Below are 13705 nucleotides of genomic sequence, written 5' to 3'. Positions count from 1 at the left end.
GATTGTGTACCTTTGCCCTGTTAAACAGATTTAGTGATGGATTATTATTGTTGTTGTTGTATATTAATGAACTGTGTGAGTTAAATTTATACAGACCCCTCGTTCGTCAGTAGGAAGTATTACAATCTATTCAGTCCACTTGAAAAGCCACAGTTGACATTTTATCTGTTCAGAATTATAGTGATGCCCAGCACTAATATACTGTATATAAAAGATGGACAAAGTAAAATATCAAGTCCTTTAAAGCTGCATTCTTTTTATTGGCAAACGGGGGCTACTGTTTGTTTCTAAAAGAAGTCTGTTGAGTATAAATCTATGGGAAACGAGTGTTAGGTGGAATCTACACAGGAAGCGGTTTACAGTGACATGGCAGCAAGAATACACTGAAAGTCAACAACATTCAGGGAAGAACATCAGTGATTGCCATATGTGGTAAATGCATTATAGGGTTACCCTGGTAACCATGCCTGAAAGTGCGACAGCAGCAGGAGATGAGCGTTTCACTTCCCAGGGGACGCCCCTTTATTGAATACATCATGAATGATCCCTATTATGTTCATAAAGAATGATAAACAGGATGTAAGTTAGGGCACTCATCACATCTCAGCAGCTTAGTCATGTAGACATGGTCAAGACAACCTTCTGAAGTTAAAAACTGAATATCAGAATGAATAAGAAAGGTGATTTAAGTGACTTTGAACATGGCATCAGATGGGCTGGTCTGAGCATTTCAGAAACTGCTGATGTTCTGGGATTTTTCTGCACATAAATTTCTGGGGTTTACAGCAGGTCACTGGGCAAAAATGCTTTGATGTCAGAGGTCAGAGGAGAACAGCCAGACATCTTCCAGCTGATCGGAAAGCAGCTATAACTCAACTAACTATTCATACAACGGAGGTATGCAGAAGATCATCTCTGGAAGCACAATATATCAAAGCATACAGGGTTATAGCAGCAGAAAGCCAAGAACAGGTAGCTAAGGCTACAAGACTGGAAAATCATCGTGTGGTCTGATGAATCCTAATTTCTGTTGTGACATTCAGATGGTAGGGTCAGAATTTTGCATAAACAACATGAAAGCAAGGATCCATCCTGGCTTGGTTTCAATGGCTCAGGCTGGTGTAATGGTGTGGAGGATATTTTCTGGGCACACTTTGGCCCCCATTAATACCACATAAGCACTGTTTGAATGCCACAGTCTACCTGAGCATTGCTGCTGACCATGTCCACATCCGGTACTAGCAGCGTGTACCTAATAAAGTGGCCCCTGAATGTATACATTATTAGATATGACACTGACAGGTGGCTTTAAAAAGAGAAAATATGCGAACGAAGGAGTCAAATGATGATGTTAGGGGAGAAAAAATGACATTGAGAGCAGGAAGTGAGTCATGCAGAGAGAGAGAGAGTCTGCTTTTTTTCTACGTGCTACTAATGAAAACCATCTAATATTATTCATGAGTTTTCCTACTGTGCCTGCAGTCCAGCCATGGAGCTGCCATCCAGAAGACTATCACTTCACACAACATCTGACAGAGACACAGAGGGAGACGAAGAGCAGAAAAAAGGCAGCTGGAAGAAAGAGTTAGGAAAGGGATAAAGGGAAGGAGCGGTTGACAGAGGAAAAGAGGAAGCATAATAATAACAGAGCATGGCTGGAGATGAGATGGATGTGCTTCCTAGGGGGAATCATAATCTCTGTATGAAAATGAGTCACTTCTATTAAACAATGGAATAGGGTTATTTTGCTGACTAACTAGCTGATGAAGACTAAGGAATGTCGTATCCTTGTCATTTATTATCAGTTTCTATGCTTTTTGTTTTTTTGACCTTCTCGGTCTGTTCCTGTTGTGCACATCTATATTTAGACCATGTTAAATCAGTTGATGTCACACATTGTACTGCGTCAAGGAGCATATGTTCTTGAACTTGTATTGCTTGTTGCCTGGAGGCTAGAGCAGCGCCATCTTTGTATTTGAATCATGAAATACTGTGTAGAAAATGTAAAGTATGCGTGTGGGTGGGTGTATGAACCGAATGATCCCGAATACAACACTTGCTGAAACTGATAAACTTCAAAGTTTTTGATGGCGTGGTGGTAGAAATTTCAGAAGGTTCACGTCTTTTACGCGATCTTTGTTCTATGATTGGATTTTCGTTGCCCAGTTCTCTGATGTGAAACGAGTAAAGGGCGAAAGTATTCGTCTTCATGAGTGTCATACAACTCCTTAAAGAGAGGAAATATTCAGTTACCTTTAGCCAAGATAAAGCGTCTTCAGTCCTGCTGGAATACCTGGATCATGTGACCGTATCTGTTCTTGGTGCTCATGTCTGAGTCAGTGCTAAGTGTTTATCAGCCTTTAGGCGATCACCATAACAGCAGTTTCTGTGCTGCAGCTGTACATTTATACTGCTACTGATAAGCTGTCTGGATTTCTATCTGTTGTCCCATCTCTGCATGCGGTTCTCTTTTCTCAGTGACCTTTTGTCTCGTTTTGTTTGACAGATTTTTATGTTGATATTGGTCATTTGAAATGGTATTCCTTTTCATCTTACAGTACAGTATCAAACTACCAACCTTTGTGCCCAAATGTACTCTCTAAATTTTAGGATTGTGTATTGATGTATTCAGAGAGGCCCATATGGATCTTTTTGTAATTCTGCCTTTCTACATCACTACACATTAAAATCAATCAAAACGTGATCGCAATACAGACAGCTTTAATTGAAGAGGTCTAATCAAATATTTAATTAGATGTTTCGGGATTACAGCCATTTTTATAAATAGTCCCCCAATTTCTGAGGTACAAAAGTAATTGAACAAACTAGCAGCATTTTAATTATAAGAAATATTTTTAATAGTCATGGACATCACCAATTGCTGTGTTTTCCTCCCTTAAGATTTCTGCGAGGCCTTTACTGCAGACGCCTGCAGCTGCTGCTTGTTTACGATTCTCTGCCTTCAGCTTTGTCTTAAGTATCTGAAAAGCATGTTTTATTGGGCTGAGATCAGATGACTGACCTGGCTGTTGAAGAATAGCCCATTTTTTTGCTGTAAGAAATTCTGGTGTCATTTTGCTTTTTGGAGTATGCTTTCGAACAGTTTCAGTCTGTAGTCAAATTACTTTTGAGATGCTAAAAATTGGTGGTTATGCATAAAAATGTCTGTAATTCCTAAACCGTTAATTCAGTGCTTTTGTTGCTTCAAACACATCTTAATCATTTGACTTTGTGTGTTGGTGTAAAAATGTAAAGTAGCAAAAATCACATCATTGTTTTAGATTTAAGCATGTCAGTGGCCAGTGTTTTATCTGTTGTCACTATAAATTTTGTTCTGACTTAAGATTCAAACATAGTACGATGAAGTGTTAAAAGACTTAAAGAGGCCTTTTGGTTTTCTGTGTTTTCCTTTGTTTGTTTGTGGTAGCCAATCAGAAGAAGTCTGGCTTTAAAGAAGGGTGAAGGGGGCAGAAAAAAAAATTAAAAAATGAGAGGATGAACTGAGGGGCTGCCCCAAGGCCAAGTATAAGATGTATAAGACTTATTTTGAGCTGTGAGTAATGCAAACCTGCTCTGATCCAAGTCTAAGAATAAAAATATAGAGCTGAAAATCACAACAGGTCCTCCTTAAAACAGTTTTCTCTTCTTTTTTTAATCAAGATGTTATTGTTTCCCAGCACAAAGCAGGTGAAATGAAATTTTAAAAGACAAAAAAAATCATCTAATATAATAATTCAGAAACCAATCCTTCCCAGAGATTGTTTAGCATATTCAATGGTTTTCTAGCCTGCAAAAATATGAACAAATCACATAATAAATAATTTGGTTACATGATTATAATGGAATTCAATTTGAAACAGATATTGAACACATGATGTCATTGTTTACCTTCTAATGGAAAATTGCCTAATATATGCTGTACATGAACATGCAGTGTAGCTTCTACAATGTGCAGCGTCCGAGGGGTCACAGTGAAAGGAAACAAGTACAGAAGTTTAAAAAAATGGGATTGTCACCAGGATTGCTCTCTGGCCTGTGGAAGATGGATGGATTTCCTGTGCCTTGCAGCTTTTAGTTATGATCTGTCTGTGTTTAGGTTTGCCCTTATCCTATCTGTTGTTACTCTGTGTCTCAGACTCCAGGCATGTGTTTCATGAACTGTGGGTGGCTTCCGTGTTTCTGGTTGGTCTCAACATGACAAGAATAACTCTGCTTTCACGAAACTCTGTCCCAGGGTGAAACTATAAATTTAGGGTTGAGTTCCAAGCTGGAAAGGCAAATAGGACACAGCAGCATAACAAAAAACGGGTGGGGGGGGGAAGACAGATGGGAAGGACAGCTGTAAAATGCAGAATCTAGAGAGCAGGGAGGGAAGAACAGGAAAGAAAAGAGTGTTTTGGAAACTTGTACAAGACTGAAGGCGCCTTGAGCCAAATACAACAATCGAGTCTGGTCACACGCTGATAGATGAAACGCTCACAGGAAACACTTAACTTCTGTCACTAATGTTGACGCTCTACAGCCTTTGGTCAGACCAGCGCCGCATTTGTTTATATTACATTTCAGATTTTGCCTTTAAGCTCTTTCTAATGTCATCTACTGCATTCATAGGTCCAGCATGTCCAATCTAATCAAATGTGCCGTTTTCAGTAAGATAAGCCCCGGCTTAATGTATTTAAATCCATCATAACATTTTTTTTCCATTATCTCATATTTCGTGTGTGAGCTCATAATACCATCCGCTGTCAGATTTAATTAGTAGGATTTTTATTATTTTCTCTATTTTCTTTCCTTATTATATGATAAATCCATAAAGACTTGCAACTTATTATTGTATATTAGCTCACGCTAAACCAGCCTTGGGGTGTTCGGCTGTCAGTGCTTATGCTCCATTGTTGGTAATGTGAAGAAATTCTTTAGCGAATGAAATGAATGCTAGGTTCTAAGCACTCTGCTTTGTCATTTGTTTCATGATTTCATGAAGCATGTGTCTGTCATACAGTGGTCTACCATGGAGTTAGAGGGGTTTTTTGTGGGGTTTTTTTTTTTTTTTTTACTGTCTCTGTCTTTTTTTAAAATTTTCTTTTCTTTTGTAGAAAATAAGCGATGAGCTCCTTGGCTGTAAAATTAATCCTGCGTAGAAGTCTGAAAACTACAGTGTGAATAAACCTGCGCCTTTAAGTATAAGATGTGAAACAAAGACTTTCTTTCAGTGGGATTAAAAATCTGTAGCACCGTGTAGAAACCTTCTCTGGTGCTGATGGCTGTTTTCTGAGACTCACTTCAATCTGTTTCCCTCCCATGTGACAGGTCAGGCAGGTATTTTACTTTTTGATCCATTTTCCCCGACATGAAATACTTAGCACTTATTAACAGGTATCTGTGTCTGTGCATTGCAGCCATACAGTTTATCAATACATCTTGCTAACCAAGCTTGCTGACCTTGGAAACTGGTCAAGTGGAGGACAAAAGAGGCAGGTCTAAAAAGCTACGTACAGCAGATGAACACTATCTGAAGGTCATGTCCTTAAGAAATACTAAAGAAATCCATTAAAAACCTGACAGAGGACCTGAGAGATGCATCTGGCCCTTCAGTTTGCTGTTTACTGAAGCGTCATCAAAAATGTCTCAGTGGAACGGTGACTGTCAAGAAACCACCTTTTGTTAAGGAAGGGAAATGGTTAGAAAAGGGGGCAGTATGCACACAAGAACTCATGAAGTGATACATTTAGAAATGTTTGGTTCAAATCATCCATATCTACAGAGGAGGTCAGGAGAGAGCTACAACTGTGAGTGTCTGCAAAACTGAGGGTCTGTGATGGTTTGGGCTGAATTTCAGCCACTGATGCTGGAATTTTGAATGCAGAATAGTTCTGTCAGGTTTTGATCCACCATGCAAAACCATCTGGGAAGGATCTGATTGGCAACAGCTTAAATTTTCCATCCATCCTTATTTATAAAGCACCTTAAAACACAAAGTGGTGTGCACTGGAATTAAATAATAAAATTACACAAGATATTTATAAAAAAGATTTTTCAGTATGACAATGATCCCAAACACACTGTGCTAATTCAATAAAACCATACTTGGATAGAAAAAACATAAGGGGACACTGTAAGTCATGGATTGGCCTCTCCAGAGCCCAGACCGCAATATTGCTCAAGCATTGCAATCATCTTGACAGAGAACAGAACAAAAGGCAACAACATTCAAAGAAGAGCTTTGAATGTCCTCCAAGAAACCTGGAGAACTTTTCCTGAAAACTACGTAACCCTTTAAAGCCGGTCGGAGCGGGCACGCTCCGTTTTGCGCAACTATTTTTAAATCCCAGTAGCACTGCAACCACATAAGCTAGCGCAATAATTTTTTTTGCATATGAAACCGGAGGAGTTGTACTTACATCTTATGCCATCAGCTTGTCCTAGATCACAGTTTCCTTCCACATATAGCTTTGCAAAAACTGCATAAAAAGCACTTGCAGCAACAAAAACATAATATTCCAGAAACACGCTTTGCCAATCCGATCAGCTGTTCGTAACACTTCCTACATTGAAATAGACGTCAGTGCGAACGATCGCATGTACGACATGACCTGCCCGAAACCGGAAGTGACGTTATTTTGCGGAAATGTAGTTTTTTTTACCATCAGGGCCTTATGAGCCTATACTTGTGTTTTTAAAAGTTATGTTTGACTTTATGACTTTCTGTGTCGTTTCTGGGATGCTTAGGACTCATATTGCACTGCTGGAAATAGTTTATTTTGATGCATATGCTGTTTTTTTTGCAAATTTGCATTATAATATTTATTTTCGTTTTTCCTGCAGTATATAAAAATTGGTGTATTTCAAAAATAAAACTATGAAGACACTTAAATTAAATTTCCTGTGGTGGGAAACTATTTTGTGCAACTTTTTTGTATTTACAGTTTAGAGGGATAAGCCTCTTAAATTTCTCTAACTAGAAATATATGTTAAAAAACAAAAACGATTTTCAATTTTTTTGTAGTTTATTGCATTTTTTGCAATTTATGTAATTACTATGCACTTAATGCAGACATATTATTAAAATGTGGGCTATAATACTTGTATTGATGTATATCAACTTGAAATGCTCCCAAAAATGGCACTACAACATGAAAAAATATAATATAAGCTCTGGCGGACTTGGTTCTATGCTAGATCTTAAAGGGTTAAAAAATAAATCACTGCACCTATTTCTCATTTTCCTAGTAAAACATAAAGAAATGAGGGATGGCTCAAGACATTTGCAAGTATAATAAATAATTGATTTGAATAGCCTACATTGACTTATGTGTATGCACTCATACACACACACACACTGAAAAGATTCCTGTGAGTCACAACTTGTGTGTTTTAGTGATGCCCCCACTACTGGCTGTAATTGGCCTCATGAAGCAGGCTGACACTGCGGTGCTCCGGCTTGTTATCAGGCTGACAGACAAAGTGGAAAGGACAGCAGTATCACTCAGAGAAACACAGCAGACCTCGGAGGCATACGCATACTCACAAAAATACACACAAACACCACCACAAGTGGACGCACAGCTGTCACATGTCGCCATTCCGACACAGGCAAGTTATGTGATGTGGTGAGACTAACCGATGGTGACGGTGAGGAGAGTGCACCTAAAGTATTGCCCTTAAACGACAATCGAATTGGAGCTGGGTAGACAAATAAAATGAGATAATGGACGCACACAGTCAGTTTAATGCGATGAATAGAAAAGGATAAGACGACATCCTTTCACGGTGAAAGGTCAGTACAATGACAGAAGTATGCTTGAGCTGATTTAGGGATTTGTTTGGTGATGCTGAATTTTAACCGTCTCAAAAAGTGTTTAACATATATGGAACAGCTGAATGTTTTTGTTCAAACACTACAACTATCTGTCAGTACAGGAAGACTGGCATCGCAAGTTTTGAAATCTAAAATCCTGGTCCCATTCCAGGCCACCAAGACCTTTTAAGTCATCTCTAGCATTTTCTTCTCTCAGCTGGAGCGTTTTTGTTTGTTTGTTTTTAAAGACAGTGATTCAGCCTTTGAATATTTTATGTCTTTAATGCCACACTTTCTTCTTTTTAGTTAAGAATGTGCGCAGAATTAACACAACTTTTCAAAAATTCCTTCTGTCCAGACGTGAGAGCTTGTTGAGGTGTTCCCAGTGCAAGACGGCTCACTACTGCAATACCGCGTGCCAGGTACAGTGTGTGTGTTTGTGTGTTTTAATCTTTTGGGGACAAAAATCAAGTTCTCATAATGTAAATCATTACATTTTAAAGTGTACACTTTGTTTATGGCTTGTAGCTGGGGTAATAATGGCTATGATGGATGTGTCTGTATACATCAGTGTATTTATATCCTCCTTCTGCAGAAACAAGCATGGTCAGGCCATAAGAGAGAGTGTAAATGTCTGCAGAGCCTCCTACCCAGACTTCCCACTGACTCAGTCCGTCTAGCTGCAAGACTCATCTTTGCCTTGGTATGTTGCTGGACTTTCCCACTGTTCAACTCAGTTAAACTAAATGTGCTCAAAGAAAGCTGCTTAATACCTTTCCTTTTATGCACCATAACAGGCGGGCATTCCTGCTCTCAGAAAAACCAGACTTTAAAGAAATCCATGTCATGTTTTCTCAGTGTATGAAAGTTTCAAGGACTTTATCTGGGAGCAACAATAAATACAGCACATAATGCGCATCGATAGGAGAACGATATTTCAGTAACACCAGAGTGAACTGCTCTTTTTCTATGCAGTTAAGTCCGTCTAAGAGCAGCAGTGAGGAGCTCTACACTCTAGAGGAGCATGAATCGCGTAAGTTTGTCTTGCAAGTGTCTGTGTGCGTTTTACCTCACTGTAATAAAGGTTATTAGAAAATGTTTGCTCTTTCACCTGTGTGTTTATTTATATATATATAGAGAGCGAGCGCATGTGTATATATAATCCAGTCGTAGCCAAATGCAAACTTTTTATTTTCAGCTGGGCTCATTCCTGTTTTAGATGCTATAAGGTTTTCTTTAAAAAACCAAAATCACTGATTTGAACCTTTACAGAACAGGCAAAATGATGTTGACATGTCTTGTTACACTTATTGTAAGTGTATCATAAGAGCTCTAAATTTGCAAATTAGATTATTTTAAATACTGAAAAGCAGAGAAGTCCAGAGCTCCCTCTCTCCACCCACCTTTTTCAGCTTATCAGGTGTTTCTAGGTGAGCTAAGACATGTAGTCTTGGGTCTACCCCAGGTAAGACATGCCCAGGACATTTCACTTGCCACCTGGTGGCATCCTTGCTAGATCCCTGAACCACCTCAACTGACTCTTTTCAGTGTGGAAGAGTAGAAGCTCTACTCTTAGTCCCTCCTAAAAGGCTGAACTCCTTACTCTCTCTCTAAGGGAGAGGGGCCCGGCCGCCTTTTTGAGGAAACTCGTTTCCGCTGCTTCTATCCGTGACATCATTCTTTCAGTCACCACCCAGAGCTTGCATCCGTAATTGAGTGTAGGGACATTGCTTGACCAGTAAATTGCCACTCATGCTCAGCTCTCTCTTCACCACAACGAACCACTACTGTACTAATCCGACATTCTCAAATTCCTCCAGCAGGAGCACCTTGCAACATGCCACCCAGTGACTCCAAGAAGGCTGCGTACTCTGAACTTTTGTTCGGCAACTACAGATAGTCGAGACAAAACGGTGCAGGGCAACAACCCTCTCGGCTACCGGAGAAATCTCCAACATTCAGGCAGTGACCTGCTTAGTGCACTTATGTTTTCTGGAATTTGACAGTGATTATAATTAAATGGCTTTTAATGGCTTTTTAACAATAAGTTAGTCCACTGAATACCTGCACAGTGTTTTGCTGGAGGTTTCTTCTTGTTAAAAGGGAGTTTTTCTTTCCCACTGTTGCCAAAGTGCTTGCTCTTAGTGGGTCGCATGATTGTTGAGGTTTCTCTGTTGTGTTACTACAATATAAATGTCCTTGAGGGAACTGTGGTTGTGATTTGTTGCTGTATAAATAAAATTGAATTGAATCGGATGCAAAGCAATTCTCATTATGCACCCAAAAGACCTTCAGTATCAACATAATAGAAAAAGTAATAATTCATCTCAGAGAATGGATTTTTATAAAAAGACAATGTGGTTCCTGGAGCCAGTAGGTTTTTCTCACTGAGCCTAGCCCCAAGCAACTGGGCCGCTTCCTGTGGCAAAGACAAGTTTTAACTGTGGCTGAGGGAAGAACTGGGGGACAGATGAGCTACTAGAAGATGGATCACTAAAAAGTTGTGCATCTAGAAACAAAACATCAGACTTTTCTCTCTCATCAACTAAGCCAGTAAAACAACAGGCAGTATTTCATCTGAATGCGGTGCAGGTCTCGTTGCTGATGGCAGATTTGGGTAACTGGCAGGTGATTTAGTGTTGGAACTGTATCCAGAAATACTGACTAAACAGACGGAGCAGCCATCAAAGTGATCCTGTGGTTCCCTCTGTACCACTAGAAAGCTCTTTTTCTTTCCATTATTCTGAGATTTTCAACACACACCTGACAAACTGAATGAGATGCCCATGGCTTGTCTTGATTACCCAGTTTCATACCAAAATAAGCAGAGGATGCCTTTTCCCACAAACTCTGTTATGTTTTGTTGCTGTTTGGATATAGTGAAGGATCCACATGTTTAGCATCTGGATCATGTTTACAGTTGCCACTCGTCAAAAAACATGATGCGATAGAGCAAAATGGATTTTTTTAAAACAAATGTTAGATTTTATACAGCGAATATGATGCAGGACAGCGTGACGGGTTTAACGATATTCTGCATTTATCTGGCAAAAGTCTCATTGAGATTGAAAGTCCCTTTACAAATGTGATTTAGCAGATGGCGTCAAACATTCTACCTACTTTACACATTAACAAATACGACTGTTAGATACTAGAAATAAGTGAAAACCTGCATCATATGTTATAAAATATCAATTTAGGTCCATTTACAGGCAAATTTTAGGAGTCCTCACATCATCACCTTTAAAGAACATTACATTTTTACACCAGAATACCTGGATTTTATGAAGTGTTTCAACTACATTTGTATGATTTAAAAAAAAAAATGTTTTTACAGATCTAACTTCTATGCCTGAGAAGAAGAAACAAGGTCTTTCTCAGCTGGCGTCCATGTTAGAGCTGTACCTGCAACAGGAAGTACCTGACCTGTTACAGGAAATGGGATCAGCACTGCCACCTTCCTGCCAAGAACCCCTCAGCCTCATTGCCAAGGTCAGCTAAATGCACATTTGCTTTTCTGCATAGTAAGAACACCTCATCATGCACATGAATACGCAATCAAATCCCGTGTACCTCCATAAAAAGACACATCACCTCCTCCTTGACTTATCCCACCGCACGTCTGAGATCTTCCGAGCATTCGTAATCAGATCCCCTGTGTTTATGTATTCCCAGAACAACTTCAGGTCTCACTCTCTTAAAACGTACCAGCTGTCTTCGGTGGAACTGAAACCACAAACTCCTGTGTGTTTATCTGCAATTTGCTCTTCCTCTGTTTTCTGTTAGCTTGTGTGACTCCTCGTCATTTCATTGTGTTTGAATTCCATCTTGTGCGCGTGTTCATTGTGTTTTTCCCACCACAGTGATTGCATGCGTGTTTCTCGAATGATTATGAGCCTTTTGATAACACAAAGGTGCAAATAAGCACTTCTTACAAAAAACTGTCATGATCGAAACAAAATACACCAACTTTCTTCATCCAACTTTTCTACATATAAAGCGTCATTTACATTCGACTCAAAGGAAGTCAGATTTAATCAGTGGTTGTTTTCTTTCAACAGATAGCTGTGGATGTATTTCAAATACTGTACTCGTAAGGCGAGAAAGGGCAAAAGTGTTTTGGGGTTTTTTTGTTGCTCTTTTACGTTTCACTGAAGATCGTATAAACAAATCAGACTGCTGTTAGTAGACTGTTCTGTGGACACGTGTGGCTAAGATGGAGGTTTTGGTGTAAATCAGAAGCTTCATGTTTGGAGAAGGGAAAGCTTCACATACCAGTATAAGAGTCTTCCCCATTTATGAAAAGCGGTGGGAAAAACACTGCTTGTTCCTGTTTTGTTGTCAGTGGGCGAAAAAGTCTCGGCATCATTGAAAGAGCAATACATTTAGAATCATGCACGAAGAACAAGATGTCAGCACCTCCAGAAACAGAAACTCAAGCTGGGTGGTACAACGCACACAAGAGTGGTGAGAGATGTATGGAAAAATCTCACTTATGACGTTAATTCAAGAGAAATTAGCTGTTTACTTGAGAAAACCCACAAAAACCCAGAGTTGCACATGTTCTAAACTTCAGAATGATTTCATTTCCTCTAAGCTGATATAAAAGAGTGATCAGCTGTGACTGGTGATATTTAGTTGCAGAAATTGCTGCTGTGAATGTTGTTTAAGGTGATCTCATCACCGGTATATGTGACACGTATTATTACTGGTAATCCTTCTTAGTGGAAAGTTTTCCTTTGGTTAGGGTCGCTCACAGGTCACTCACCAGGTTCACCCACCGGGGGGTGTTTACAATTAGAGCATTTGTGCCACAGTGCAGTGACTCAGCGTCTGACTGGAGACACCAGCAACCTACAGACAGACAACAGGCTTTTTTCTCCTTTGTAAGCCCAGCCACAAAGGCCTGTATTCAAAAGATTGGCTAATGGAGAGGAATGTAAAGTACAGGAGTGCCTTGTTTTTGTAGAAGCACTTTGTGTTAAAATGGCTGTCAGATCAGACGTCGCCTTTATGTCCATCAATTTGTTTTGCTCTCTTTTCCTTGGTTGAGCCTCTGCATGCGACATGTTTGTCTAGAAAACACAAGATTTCGACAGCCAGTGCTCACTGACCTTTAAAAGCTTAAATTATAAAGTAAAATAAAGAAGTCTGAAGTGTCTAATTCAATTCAATTTTATTTATATAGCACCAGTGGCGGAGCGTGGGGGTGGCTTACTGGGCTTAAGCCCGGGTTGTTTTGTCAGAAGCCCGGGGTCTTTTGGGGTGTAATTTTTTCATAGTTAGATGTCTGGCTGACAACTGTATAAAAAAAAAAGTACACACAATAGTCGAAGCACATAGTGCACACTGTGGGAATTTACGACTGTGCGTGAATCCCCCCTGATATTGGTATGATCCGAGCTCAGGCACTAAGCGACTGAGCGAGGGGGCGGGGCAGCTGCTGCCTGTGAGTGCGCTGTTGGAGAAACGGAGCCAGCCATACTAAGGAGAGCTTAAGTTTGACCAGGTACCAAAGCAAATCATTCGTACCGTACAAATAATGTAAATATGACGGTGCATCACGAAAGATTGATATCAAACTGATCACTTGACCAATATTACGTTATTGCTCTTCAAGTGAATCAACAAATGGCGAAATGAAAAGCCGAACAACAACAATGCTGTTTCTTTGGAGAGTCTCAGCTTACATGTGTGTATTCACAGTTGAAACCAGATATTTACACTTTATGGAAAACACAAGAACATTTTTTTACTGTACAACGTCATTTAGAGTAAACTTGTTTTGTTTTGGATAAATATTGAAATATCTTTTGAATTAGTTAAATGTCAGAATAAAGAGAGACAGAGCTTCTATTTATCATCACTTTCATCAAATTTAGGAGTATATACACTAAGTTTATTGTT

General features: G+C 39.5%; 1 protein-coding gene across 1 annotated transcript in view; it reads left to right on the top strand.

Moving 5' to 3' along the window:
- smyd3 (SET and MYND domain containing 3) overlaps window positions 1-13705 on the top strand; it is a 114335-nt gene that overhangs the window by 21824 nt on the left and 78806 nt on the right. Inside the window, exons 2-5 of the mRNA XM_085396506.1 lie at window positions 8157-8220; window positions 8394-8501; window positions 8774-8831; window positions 11136-11290. Of these exons, the coding sequence (XP_085252632.1) occupies window positions 8157-8220; window positions 8394-8501; window positions 8774-8831; window positions 11136-11290 (385 nt within the window). The remainder of the gene's footprint in view (window positions 1-8156; window positions 8221-8393; window positions 8502-8773; window positions 8832-11135; window positions 11291-13705) is intronic.

Source organism: Rhamphochromis longiceps, linkage group LG1 (assembly GCF_057381845.1).
Source record: "Rhamphochromis longiceps isolate RC_006_pf linkage group LG1, R_longiceps_female_GT1.1, whole genome shotgun sequence".
NCBI classification, from domain to species: Eukaryota; Metazoa; Chordata; class Actinopteri; order Cichliformes; family Cichlidae; genus Rhamphochromis; species Rhamphochromis longiceps.
The sequence above is the reverse complement of the archived record's forward strand: the minus strand, read 5'-3'. Positions and strand labels throughout refer to the sequence as shown.